This window comes from Vollenhovia emeryi, unplaced genomic scaffold (assembly GCF_000949405.1).
Source record: "Vollenhovia emeryi isolate VEMERY1.0 unplaced genomic scaffold, V.emery_V1.0 DF939610.1, whole genome shotgun sequence".
NCBI classification, from domain to species: Eukaryota; Metazoa; Arthropoda; class Insecta; order Hymenoptera; family Formicidae; genus Vollenhovia; species Vollenhovia emeryi.
The window spans coordinates 8,969-23,030 of record NW_011966756.1 but is presented as its reverse complement, the minus strand read 5'-3'; the positions used below and the strand labels follow the sequence as shown (position 1 = coordinate 23,030).

Genomic DNA, 14,062 nt, shown 5'->3' with positions numbered 1-14,062 from the left:
TGCGGATGTAATGACTCCGTCAAGTCCCGGCCGACCCCCCCAATCAAAGCACCGCGCAGACCACCGTAGGGTTTTAGTGGGTAGGCCGCGCACCCGGCACGTATGCTGGGTGCACTCCGATTGACACTAGGAGGGTAGTCCCACATAACCCGGGCCATTAGTAAACTCCCTTCCCAGAGGGGGGCCCGGGTATCCATAAAGGATTTCCCTACGAAAAAAAAAAAAAAAAGTTCCAAATGCACCGCTTTTGTAGTAAAACAAGTGAAGACGGCAATCCAGGTTTTCGATGTATGGACCCGTCCTCGTCTACGACTCTCTCGTACTTGCAGCGGACCTGCATAATCGACTCCTGAGTTTGTGAATGGTCTTAAAGATCCACGCACTCTCTCACTAGGTAAGTCCCCCATGAATACTTCTGGTGTTTTGGGCTTTCGCCGGTAACATTCCAAGCAGCTATTCGTTGTCTTCCTTGCTTCTCTTCTACCGCTTAACGGCCAATATCTCTGCCTCAGCGACCATAATAGCTGCTCTGGTCCACACTGAAGCAAACGGACATGTTCTTTCCGCATCAGAACGGTGGTGATATGATGTCTAGCCGGAAGTAGTACTGGGTGTTTCTGCGCTTTTGGTAGGTCGGCATGGGATAGTCGTCCTCCGACTCTAATGAGGCCATCCTTTTCTACAAATGGACCGAGTGTCGCTAACTGGCTGCCTTTCGGTACAGATTGATTATTCTTCAATGCACGCAACTCTGGCTCAAAACATTCCTGTTGCGTCATTCTCGCTATCGTCCTTTCAGCTGAGCCAAGCTCCTCTACTGTCAAAGGTCCATGTAGCTTGCCACCTAAGGCGTTTACCTTAAAACGTAGACAATAAGCTATTGTCCTTTGTAGCCTTTCGTATGAAGAATATCTTCTCAAGAGGTCACATGGTTTCTTTACCGATGTAAGCACAACAGATGCTCTTGTTTCTGACATGTCAATCTCGATTTGCTTGGGCTGAGGCCATCTCTTGGTGGTTATCCATGCTGGTCCGTGCCACCACAACTTACTGCAACCCCAATCGGTGACTGTCATACCTCGCGAGATTAGATCCGCCCGATTATCTTTCGATGGTACATGAAGCCAAACTGCCTCCCTAGTCAAGTCTTGAATCTTCGTAATCCTATTTGCCACATACGTTTTCCGTACGCTCGGTGAAGTAGCTATCCAGCTCAGCACTATTGTCGAGTCGCTCCAGAGATGTGTGCTTCGAATCTTCTCTCCATAGGCCCTTTGCGCCTTTTCACATAATCTTGCAAGTAACAGTGCTGCATTAAGTTCGAGCCTCGGCAACGATATCTTCTTGAGAGGCGCTATTCTGCTCTTGGAGCCAATCAATTCTGAATTTAAGTTCCCGTCCGAGCTCTTGTAAACGGCGTATAGGCATGCCCCAATGCCTTTTCGGAAGCGTCTCCGAATCCCATAAGATCGAATTGGCCATCAACGTTGTTCGGATTCACATTCCTTGGTATTCGTACTTCATTTATCTTTGGCAGTGAATGATAATACTGGTTCCAGACCTTTTGCAGTTCCGGTTCAAGGGGTTCATCCCAATCCGATTTTGATTGCCATAGTTGTTGCATTATATGCTTGGCATTGATGACTACCGGCCCCAGCAGGTCTAGTGGATCAAAGATTTGAGCTATCCTTGATAACACAAGCCGCTTGGTGACCTTGGGCGGTTCTTCGATTGTTACACTGTACTGCAGTGTGTCCGACTTCGCGTCGCAACGTAATCCTAACGTCTTTAGTGCTCCTTCCTTTTCGATCTTCAGCAAGCAATCTGTTTCGCTATCTTCGGTTAAATCTGCCAAAATGCGATTGTCGTTCGAGCGCCATTTTCTTAGATAAAACCGACCCTTCTGAAGCAGCTGAGACAACTGCTGTCGTAGTACCATTGCTTCTTCTATTGTGCTTGCGCTTGTCAGCACGTCATCCATATAAAAGTCCTACATTAGAACAAGGGCTGCTTGATGAAACACTTTCTCTTCATCGGCCAATTGCTGTAGGCATCTCATTGCTGGATATGGCGCAGGAGCTGTGCCATAAGTAACAGTATTTAACTGGTATGTACGAATCTGTTGTGTTTGAGACGTTCTCCATAATATTCTCTGCAGAGCTCGGTCTTCTTCTCGAACGATGATCTGCCGAAACATTGCGGCAATATCTGCTGTAATTACAAATTCATGAGATTTGAATCTCAATATTATAGCTAATAGATCCTTCTGAAGATTTGGTCCGGGTAATAATTTATCGTTTAGGGATGCGCCAGTCGCCGTCTTCGTTGATGCATCGAATACCACTCGTAGCTTTGTCGTCACACTGTCCTGTTTAATTACCGCTTGATGTGGAAGTGTATACTGGGTTTTCTGGAAAATCTTCCGAGATGAGCGACATGTGCCCTTGGTTCTCGTAGTCTTCCATGAAGTTCACGTACGCTGACTTTAATTCCGGGTCTGCTTTAAATCGTCTTTCTAGAGAGTATAATCTTCTAGTTGCTTGTGTTGTTGAATCTCCGAGCACAACCGATGGTCTCACCGGCAAAGCCACTATAAACCTCCCGCCATTGTCACGCCTTACCGACTCGCAAAATTGTCGTTCGCAGTCTGCTTCTTCCTCCGTGAGACTCCTCGTTTCTTGAATCTCCTCTTGGATCCAGAATCGCTCTAATTGCGATTGCAGCGCTGAATTAGTTATCAGTCCGCAGAACAGCGATGAATTCCGATCTCTCGTGTCGACGAGCTCTCCGCCTACAATCCATCCTAATAGCGTATTTTGTAGTCTCGGTAAGCCTTTCACTTGCTTGATCGAATCCGGACATATTAATTGCCAGAATAATCCTGCTCCTAAAAGGAGATCAATGGTACCCGGTTCGTGAAACCGTGGATCCGCCATCAGCAACCCTTTCGGTATGCTTACCGCGTCGACATTGATCTTCACCTGCGGTATTTTTTCAGTAATGCTCTGTAAAACAAGACAGTCAACATTAGTTTCATAATCAGAATGCATTGATCTGATTTTTACCGTCACTTTCCGTGCAGCACTCATCCGTGACCTATTAATGCCGCTGATACTCTCGCATTCTTCTTTACACTTTAAACTGAGCTTACGTACGAGTTCCGCTGTAATCAGATTTGACGGTGAGCCTGGGTCTAAGAGCACCCGACACCTCTGCCACTTTCTTTCGGCATCCGCTACTTGAATTTCGGCCGTTGATAGTATTACCTGTGTTGTTGATTTTCGTACTACGCTTGAAACTGAGATTGCTTCTTCTGGTGACTTGATAGCTTCGTTTCTTGCGCAATGCACTATGACTTTCTTTTCTGAATCTTCATTGGACGATTGAGCTATCGACGATTTCTCTTCTGAAACTGGATGTAGCAACGTGTTATGTTTCTTCTCGCATTTTCTGCACGCTGATGCCCTGCAATTAGTTGCATAATGACCTTTTCCTAGACAGTTTAGACACAGCTTCTTTTCCTTTGCCTCTCGAATCCTTTCTGTAACTGCCAGCTGCAGGAACTGCGGACACTTATACACCATGTGAGATTCTGTACAAATCGAACAGCGTTGTTGGGTGGTAGCCGCTAGAGATACTGCATTGCCGTGTTTCTTTGAGGTTGCTGGCTTCGATGTGTCGCGCTTGCCCTTTCCTTTATCGAGCAGCTCTAGAGTGCGACAACGTTCGTTCAAAAACGTTAAATAATCCTCTAACGTTTTCCTATTTATTTTATCTCGACTTGTTTCTTCTTCCCAATCCTTCTGCGTGTTGTAGTCCAACTTGCCTTTTGTTAGGTGTATCAGAAGCTCATCCCAGTGATCAACTGGAAGTTGTAACGTCTTCAGCGCTTTCAAGTGTGTTCGTATGTGCATAACGAACTGTCTGATTGTTGCAGGCTTGTCTCTTGCCACGACTGGAAAATCCAATAACTGACTAATGTGCGTGTTAATTAGAAGTTTATTATTATCATAATTCTTCGTAAGTAATTCCCACGCGTTCACGTAATTCTCCGCTGAGATTTCTAGTCCGCCGATAACTTGTAACGCTTCTCCTTTAAGAGCGCTCCGCAAATATTGAAACTTTTGTATCGCTGCGATACTAGTGTTAGTATGAATCATTGATATGTATGCATCTTTGAAGAGCAACCATTCGTCGTACTCTCCTTTAAATTCTGGCAACTTCAAGGTCGGTAGCTTAATACTCGGGTTTTGATCCTCCTGCTTTAGCCTATCAATTTGCGCTTCGAGTCTTTGTGGTTCCTGTCGCGCTTGTGCCGCCAGTGTTATCCTTTGGATTTTCGCTGCTGCTGCATAATAGGTGCTCTCGAACATCTCCCTTTCCTTTTCCGCTTCTTGTGTTATCGCTCCTTCGGGATCTTCTTGGTCTCCTTCCGGGTCGATCGCGTTCATTCTATTCTCCTCTATTGCTTTTTGAATCTCTTCAAATTTATGCCACAGCTCTTCGATCTTTCCTTGTCTGACTTGAGCGTCCGGACCTGTCGTCTCGTCGGAGAGAGAATTATTTATTCGAGTGAGCTGACCCTTTATTATGGTGCGACGTTGCTGTAATATCTTAAGCTCTGCCATTATTAATTGAAATAGCGAAAACTAACCTGTATTGCCGTGGCCGCTACTATACTGTTACCTGCCAACTGTTGTTGACGATCAAACTGTTGCTCAGTAACAATTCTAATCCTCAGTAACAATCAAGCCCCACGTTGCATGCAATCTTTATTTGTAGGTAGGTTAGTTTTTAGGTTAGCTGCCTAGTCCCGCGCCGATTCGGTTCGATTTTCGATGCTTCTGAACTGCTGTTCCTACGATCTGTCTACTATTTTTGCAAAATACCTTCGCCGTTTTGTTGCGATTGATTCTGCGGTTTTCTCAATGTGTGCAAAACCCGCTGTTTTTGCTCGCGGCGTCACCGTTGATCTGCCTGATTCCTTGCCTAGTTTTGCTTCAGCTTTTTCCTTGTTGGGTTCTGTTGCTGTAGTTGGGCGCCAAACTTCTGTAGGGGAGAGAATGATGTCCCCTTGGTGCAGTAAAAGCTCACACAATTTATTTTTTGGGCGTTCCCGTACAGAGCGAAGCTTTCGACAGACATATATTTTCTCTGCACCTAACACACACACACTACTTACACCTACACCTTAAGCGGCGCTCGCGTACATATACAGTTTCCGTACTAATTTCTTGTTCTTCCCCGCTTCCTCTGTCTTCTCCTCCTCTCCTCCCTTTCCATTCCTTCCGTTCCCTCCTCGCTCTCCTCTCTCTTCGCTCTTACTCTCCTTCTTCCTCCTCCTCTCTCCTTGCCGCTGCCTCTCCTTCCAAGCTTTCTCTCACTCTCTTCACCTCCAGCCTCAATTCTCTTAGCTCTTCCGTCACCCCCAGCCTCAGCTCTCTCATCTCCTTCACCAAATCCTTCACCGCCCTTTCCATCGCTCCGTCTCTCCTCCTCCTTCCTTCTTCATACTTTCTCCTTCTTTCCACCTCCTCCGCTTTCCTCTTCTCAACCCTCGACCTTTCCCCTTAGCTTTCCTTCCTAAATATTCTCCACAAAACCTTCGTCACGTTGCGCACACTTTCGCTCCTTGATACCCTATTATATTAAAAACCCTATATATGTAATTATCAAACAAGTTTTTGTAGAATATAAAGAATATGTATTTTTACTCTTTACGAACAGCTATCTTTGAAACATTTGTTGTACGGAAATGTAAGTAGGGTATATAGGGGGATTCTAACTCAGGCGAGGGGGGAGCGGGGAGGGGGCTCAGGCGAGGGGGAGCGGGGAGGGGGTACTCCATGGCAAGGGGGTCGCGGGGGGGAGGGGGATTACGTGACCTTGACGTCACGCAAGGTGCTGACCTGTCACTACGTGACATGTAACAGATATCTAGGTGCTGACCTGTCATTCGTTTCTTTTTTAGCGCGAACACCTGGACGCGTATTCTTATTTTCCTTGTTATGAGTCACGGGTCAAGCGCCGAAACCTGGCTGCTGGCAACGACTTTCTAATCAAGGTGAACAATGTCGAGGAGTTCCGCGTTTATTATTCCGCAGCGTTTGGCTATCCGCGGAGGCGCGGGGAGGGAGATATTCCGCGGCGATCCGCGACGCGGGGAGGAGAGGACCGCAGCACTACGCGATCCGCGCGGGCGCGGGGAGGGGGAGGACCGCGACGCTACGCGATCCCTCGACGCGGGGAAGGGGAGGTCCGCGGCGCGAGGCGATCCGCGGCGCGTGTATGTAATAGATCTCACCGGGATGACTTTGATTAGCGCGAACACCTGGACGCGTATTCTTATTTTCCTTGTTATGAGTCATGGGGTCAAGCACCGAAACCTGGCTGCTGACAAAGTCTTTCTTATCTAGGCACGTGATGCCAGGAAGTTCCACGTTTAAACTCCCGTCTACTGTATCGGCATGTAATAGATATCACCGGAGATGCCTTTGATTAGCGCCGATACCACAGCTGCACGTATTAATATTATTTTCCATTGTATGAGATCAAGCGCCGAAACCTGGCTGCTGACAAAAGTCTTTGGCAATCCGCGGCGCGTGCATGTAATAGATATCACCGGGGGGATGACGATATACAAATGATTAGCGCAGACTCACAGCTGCGCGCATCCATGGCATGAGTCATGAGGTCAAGCGCCTAAACCTGGCTGCTGACAGCGACTTTTTATGGTATATAAACGGTCCGGAAGCCCGCTGTACCACAGTAGGAGATTTTATACGAGATCGAGAACTAAGAATACATTGGGACCCACGAACGCATCGTTAGACAAGAAGTATTTATCATCCAGTTTCTTCGTGTCCTGATAGGCCTTAAGATTTCCTTAGCAAGAATGAATTATTACACTCCTCAGGAAATGTCATCCACCAAGAAACAGCGTAACGTGTAAGTACTACAAAGTTATCGTATATTTTCCTTTACCATTTTCCACATTTAATTGTATTTTTCAAACAGTTTTAACAATCGTCGTTACACACCGTATGTTTATCGAAGCAGTTATACGCCATCCGTTCCTCAAGATGAAACTGTATCGTGCAAGAAACAGTGTGGTGACGTGTGAGTACCATAAAGCTACTGCACACATTTTTTACACATATAATTGTATTTATTTTACTTTATACATTCTTTCAGTTCTGATGATTAATCTCATAACCCACCGCGTATCATGTGCAGGAGGTTACCACTGACATCTTATTAAGAAATGGACTTTGAACGAGCGATGTGCTCCCGCCCTCAGAGAGGGCAGTACCGGTGTGGTGGTGCGACTGGAAGCGCACCACACGGTCGTGCGAGGTTCTAGACCACACTTGAGCCTGTGCTATCGTGGTAGCGATACCCGCGAGTCCAGTGTGTCAGAAAGTGTGCAGTGTACGAAATTATATATAGAGTTCACAAAGACAGTCGACTTATCTATCCTACTGCCCATCTCACTGCGTACGGAAGCCGTCCACGGAATTACTTCCAATAGGTTATGGGCCCAGGGCACGCTTCCATCGCGTAAATCCGGTCGGGCCTTGTGCGCGAAGGAGAAGTTTTGTGCGTGAGACGACGGTAAAGGGCATTAGAGAAAAGAAAGAGCATCTAGAAGATTAGAGGGTAAGTGAATAATATCTCTCGTAGCTGACGAGCAAAACGAGAGAATTCTCAGCCTATAAGAACGACAGTCGACAAGTGCTGTTAGAAGGAGATAAATAGAGACAGAAGTAATAGCGGTAACAAGAGGATTAAAGAATAAATGTATAGAGTATAATAGAAAAGTAGAGAGTGATGAAGAAGAAAGAGATTAGACACGATAGAAAGAGATAGAGAGATGCCGCTTGGTAACAGGCCGGCGACATGTGCGTGCAAGTCCGAACGTGTACGGCAACAGTCTTTTGTTTTGGCGCGCGGGACTTGTTGCTGGGCGCGCACGAACACATGATAGATTTCAACTGACAATATAGCATCGATGCGATAGTACGATACACACATAGACGCATGTGTATGCGTATGTGGGTTGAAATCGTTATGTATCGGGTCGGTGATCGAGCATGACTAGCTGTGCGGTGTAGTTTGATTACTGTTGAGGAAAGCCGCGCAAATCTGTACGGGCCCCGTGCGCGTGCATGATCAACCCGAGCTCCCATAGATCCTTACAGCAGTGCTGGGGTTCGCAACGGAGAGTGGTGTGCACGTGCGGATAGCCCTGCAGAGGCACGTTGTTTTTCTTGCTTTGGGGTTATTGTGAATTGCAGTGCGTTCTATATAACCTCATAAGCGCCGAATATTTATCGCCGGGAAAATCTTGGTGATAAGGATTGTGAATTACTAGTTGTCAATATGATGATTGGTTTATCTTGTCAAAAGAGCAATGCTAATGTTCAATTGATATTTAAATCCCGATCTAGATGGAAAAAGAGACAGAAAATCTTTCGATAGAGGAGGAAAGTCAAGACGCCTTGGTTGACTACGATAGTGATGATAGCGTAGTCACAGTAATAGAGAAAGAAAGAGGTAAAGGTAAGAGAATTTTTTTTATAATGAAGTCATTTAAAAGAATAATATACATGTGTAAAACTTCGTGTAGAAGAAGAAAAAGAGAAAAAGAAGGAGATTGGAGGAAGGGGCGCGATTCCAAAAGAAACGCCGAAAATTATAGAAGACGTGACTTTAACCAGAGCATGGGTGGAAGATCGCCCTATACTGCCCATCGGAAGCAGAATCCTGTATGAGAAGCAGGAAAAATTAGTAAAGAAGATGGATGCGGTGTCAGGAAAGCTGGAGGTGGCACTGAAAACTCTGGAAAAGGTCATGACCAAAGCCAATTCCATGATGGAAAATATGGTGGAGGTAACCATGGCAAACTTAGAGAAAGAAAGACTGAAACTTAGACGTCTAGAGGTAAATAACAGAAATACACAAAATTCAGCAGAAAATAATATAAAATCGGTTAAAGCATTAGAAGTAGAGTCTAAAAAGAGAAAGTTAGATGAAATAAATGTCTGTTCAGCCGAAAAAGATAGAAGTTTAGAGACAATTAAAAACGCGATGGAGGTGGAACTAAACAGCCAAAGGTTACACATTAGAAGAAAATATAAGCTGACGCAGAAATCCAACTTTGATCTTTGGACGGACTATTTAAAATCTGAATTGATGAATAACGATTTATTAGATGTAATAGATTCAAATATTGCAAGTCCGGAAAATCTATCCGAATTAAAGCTTGTTAGAAGGAAAAGTTTAGTTAGAGATATAATAATAAATCACTTGGATGAAAACTATCATAAAAGAATCCTACATGAAAAAGATCCGTCAGAAATCCTAAAGAAATTAAGAGGGTATAAAAAGAGTGAGATAAACGTCACTCATGCATCGGTAAGATCTAGACTGTATCAAATTAAAATGAGAAAAGATAAAAAAGTGAGTGATTTCTGCGAACGCTTCGATTCAATAATTAGAGAATATGAGTCATGTGAAGATGCTGTACCTCTTGCAGAACAAGAGATTAGATCTGCATTCTATCAGGCCGTGTCAATTAATGTACCGGAGCTGAGGAATGTAGATTTAATTAGAAAACAAACAAATCTTAAAGAAATGAACATAGATGAAATAAAAATTTTTATGATGCAGTTAGAGGCAGAGACCAAGAGTATAAATAAAGAGAAGGAAGAGAAAATAGAGGCTAGAGTGCAGAGGGCTACCGCAGAGGAAGAAGCGAAGCCAATAAAGTGCCATAGATGTAACAAGATGGGCCATATGGCAAAGGAGTGCCCATTCACGGAATCAGGGGCCTAGTTCTGTTACTATTGCCAGGAGGTGCGAGGACACAAAGGTGACAGTTGTCCCAATGCCGGAGCCCAGGCGAACAGAACTAGAGGAAAAAGGTATTTCAATAAAACCGTTAATACAAATATAAAGAAAAAGAGTACATTTGAACAGAGAGGTACTAAAAGAGTAAACAACAAGGGGAAGATAGCTAAGATACAAAAGCTAAGAAACCCACATCAACAAAAACAACAAAAGAAGGTAAATTATGCATGATTAAATTAATAGAAGATAAAAATAATTCAAAAGAGGTAGTAAATTTCATTGCAGACACGGGTGCGACGGATCATATTGTAAATAAGGATATAGGTCTGTCAAATTTTGAAAGATATAAAAATAAAGTCATTAAATGCGCGAATAAAAATGAGCTTGCAGACATTTCAATAGATGGTAAAGGAGATCTTTTGTTAACAGTAAATGAAAGAGAAAAGAGAGTCGTTAAATTAACAAATGTAATTGTAACAGGAGATGTATCCGAAAATTTATTATCTTTGAGAAAGCTGGCTGATGCGGGGTTCAGTATTTACTTAGATGACAAACTATTAAAAGTTTATAATAAACTGACAAATAAAATAGTTCTTGAGGGAATTTATGACAAACCAAATTGGATTATACAATTTGAGGTTAAAAATAATGTAGAGGACAATGACAATGTAGAATGTGTTGTGTATAGATGTAGAGCAGATATAGTTTCACATTGTGAGCTTCCTGAACAATCGCAAGCAAACATTCAGAATAATGAATTATTCATTTCGGAGGGAGAATTAGATAAGAAGAATAATGTTGGCTCTGCGATTGGGAGGGAGAATGAAAGAGAGCTCACGAATGTGAACGAAGATACAGAACATAACAATACTGAACTCGAGCAGGTCATTAAGTTAGAGGATATACAAACGATAGAGAACATAGAAGAAATGTTTGAAAGCTCAGTAACGGAAAAAGCAAAGAAATTAGAGAAAATAAATGAGGCAATGTTATGGCATGTTAGATTAGGTCATGCGTCGTTAAACTATTTAAGGCAACTACAAAAAGTAGAAAAGAGATTAGAAAAAGTTAAATTTGATAACTCCATGTTAGAGTGTGAAGTCTGTATAATGGCAAAGATGGCAAAACTGCCATTTAAAGAAAATAGAATTAGAGCACAGAGACCACTACAGACAATACATACGGACATTATGGGTCCAATAAAACCTGTATCTTATCCAGGAAGAAAGAGGTTTATAATCACCTTTATAGATGACTATTCTAGATTAGCAGAAGCCTACTCTCTGAAGACAAAAGATGAATCAGGAGAGGCCCTAGAGAAATATTTAATATCTGCTAGAAATTTAAATTGTTAGGAAAAGAAGAAAAGTTGTGCTACGTGAAGTCAGATCAAGGCAAGGAATTCACGGGAGGCACATTTAGAGAGGTGCTAAAAAGAGAAAAGATAGAAGCCATCTATGCACCACCATACACTCCGGAACACAATGGAGTTGCAGAAAGGTTCAACAGAACGTTGCAAGAAAAAGTCAGAACATATACATATGTTCGACTCGGGATTACCAAAGAGTATGTGGGAGCTGGCAGTTGACGCTGCTATGCATGCGTACAACAGATCTCCACACAAAACTATAGAGTATGAGGTCCCGTTGAAGAAGTTCTCATCAGAGACGAATTGTCATTTTGAGCAAATAAAGAGATTCGGATGCATTGGGTATGCAAGAGTACCGAAGCCTACGTCAAAATTTGATAAGAGAGCTATTAGAGGTGTGTTGTTGGGATATGCTAACACTGGTTATATACTCTGGCATCCAAGCACAAGAAAGTTTCTAGAGTCCCGACACATCCGATTCAATGAAAAAGTAACATATAAAGACGTATATAAAAATAATCAATTAGAAGAAGAAAAAGACTCAAATAAAAATTGGATGACAGAATTCGTAGAAGATGAGGAAAAGGGAAAACAAGAACAAGAGATTCCTGAGAAAAGGAGAAGAGGAAGACCGAGAAAACAATCGAAGCAATTAGATTGTTACGTCCAGTGGACTTCACGATTTCTTTCTTTCTAAAAATAGCACTGCGACCGATCCCTCAATAGCAAGACAGTAAGGAAATGAGAGGTTGTCGACCCACGAGAGGTCACAGCTGCACGATAAACTATTCCCCTTCATTTTTACGACTTAACAATCTCCCATTTTTACGATCTAACAATCTTCCCTTTTTACAATCTAACCATCTTTCCTTTTTACGATCTAACAATCTTCGTTTCTACGAACTGACAATTCTTCTTCATTTTTATGACCTGTCAAACTCTCAAAACCCACGATGACAAGTGGAACCAGACCTCCTAATTGACAAATTCCATTAACGTCACCATATTACGACCTACAGCCGCGCTCTAGAAGAGATAATTAAACTTAGTTTATTAGCAACCGATACGAGGACTGGTACCCTTTGTCACAAAAAACAGGCGACAATCGGGCGCCACCGAATCCCCACTAGAAAATAAGTTAGAAAATTGTTGCTCCGATCCACCAATAAGCGCCAGCCAAATCAGCGTATTCAACCCACTCCCTACGAAAAATAGGGTATATAAACCCTGATTCCGCGGAGGAAAGAGCACTCAGCTTCTCCAGACAAGAAAGTAAAAGCTGTGACAGTATAAGTCGTGAATAAGAGTCGTGCGAGCCTGCTTAAACCGACCAAGGGCCACCTCCATAAGGAAGACATCAACCTCCATCACCAACTGCCGAAGCCTTCCACGAGTGGCCCGCCAAGCAGCACTATAATAAAGGAAGACGACAATCTCCTCGACCAGCTCTATCTCGACCGGTCACGAAAGTTCGTCTAGAAACACCAACTACGAGTAAGTCCTCTTTCCTCCACCAACAAAAAAAACGAGGCCTAGAACTTAGCTTATAAGAGACCCCTATAAACCAAAAGATTTGTAAAATCCGCGATTAACCCGATAAAATTCCACGGTTACAGTGGACCAAGACCTCGCGCTCGCCGAACTAGACGGGGGGTTGGAACAAATCCACCAACTCGCCCAACAGCTCTTACGTGAATTAGAAGCGGACATCCAAGCGCCTAGGTTTTTAGATTTCTCTCCCCCTGCATATGACCACCTTCCTCCCTCTCCTCCTACCACGACCGACTCTCTATCTCCTTCTTATTCCCCTGTACTTTCTCCCATCAACTTTATTCCCCATTCCCCCTCTAATTCTGACTCCAGCGTGGAGTTCCTTGGTGAGATCCCCGACGTGGAATTTCTCGAGGAAATTCTCTTCGTCCCTTCCCCAGGGAATTCTACGTCCGACGTGGAATTCCTGCCTCCACCTTCACTCACCAATTCCACGTCTAGCGTGGAACTCCTCCTAGAAGATTTCCCTTCTGAACCTCCAACTGCCAATACTTCTCCCGTGGAGTTCCTCGGAGAACTCCTTCCCCTTTCTCCTATTAACAATCCCTTCCCCGATATCTCTCCACCCTCGCCCACCAGCTCCACATCCAGCGTGGAATGTATAATCGAAACTATAACGCTGTAGCAGGACATATTATTAAAATAAATTTATAACATATATATATATCATTATGTACATATATATATAAATAAAGTTTAAATAACAAAAAAAACTACCAATCAATAAAAAAAGAACCTCCCATTCCTTCCCGCTAATTTTAAGATTGCACAGGGTCCGTCCCCGGGTAAAGAGATTAAATTCTCTGACCCAAAATAGGACCCACGAGCGTATACGAGCTCGAGGAGGCGTCATAGAGAGCTTTGGCTGACTGACCCACTTCGAGCCCTTTAATAGATACGCCCGACTCTCGACGCGCATCTGTTCGAGCGCGGCGAGAGAAAACAGTGTTCTCTGTGCGGCGTCCTTCCACATAGTCAGTCCCGATAAAAAGGGACTTGAGATAGTGGACGCCCAGCGGAGAACACGACGTAACAAGATGTACAGAAGCAGGAGGTCAAACGAAAGGAAAGTAAAATTCCAATGACTAGAAGTAGAACCAAAAGAAAACTAGAAGATAATGAAAACACTAATGTTCGGAGAACAATAGAGGATACTAGTTATGCTGATTACACTACTGTGAAAGATATCCAGCAGAACGCAGAAAATAGAAATGAATTGAGTCGATGTCTTCTGGCATCACTACATAAAGAGCCCTCGACATATGAAGAATCTATGAAGAGCGGCGAAAG

The 14,062-nt window shown here is 43.6% G+C and overlaps 2 protein-coding genes across 2 annotated transcripts in view; both read right to left on the bottom strand.

The window, feature by feature from the left end:
• The window catches only part of LOC105557117, a 4,436-nt gene extending 2,455 nt beyond the window's left edge, over nucleotides 1-1,981 (bottom strand). The window contains exons 1-2 of the mRNA XM_012004282.1: nucleotides 1,431-1,981; nucleotides 335-1,359 (exon numbers count right to left, since the gene is read on the bottom strand). Coding sequence (XP_011859672.1) covers nucleotides 335-1,359; nucleotides 1,431-1,981 — 1,576 coding nt within the window. The remainder of the gene's footprint in view (nucleotides 1-334; nucleotides 1,360-1,430) is intronic.
• A 9-nt stretch (nucleotides 1,982-1,990) lies between these two features.
• On the bottom strand, nucleotides 1,991-5,480 carry LOC105557115. Its single transcript, XM_012004281.1, has 4 exons — nucleotides 5,326-5,480; nucleotides 4,655-4,730; nucleotides 2,381-4,604; nucleotides 1,991-2,211 (listed from the first exon to the last, which is right to left on the bottom strand). The coding sequence occupies exons 1-4, from the start codon at nucleotides 5,478-5,480 to the stop codon at nucleotides 1,991-1,993; spliced, it is 2,676 nt and encodes an 891-aa protein (XP_011859671.1).
• Nucleotides 5,481-14,062: the final 8,582 nt, after the last annotated feature.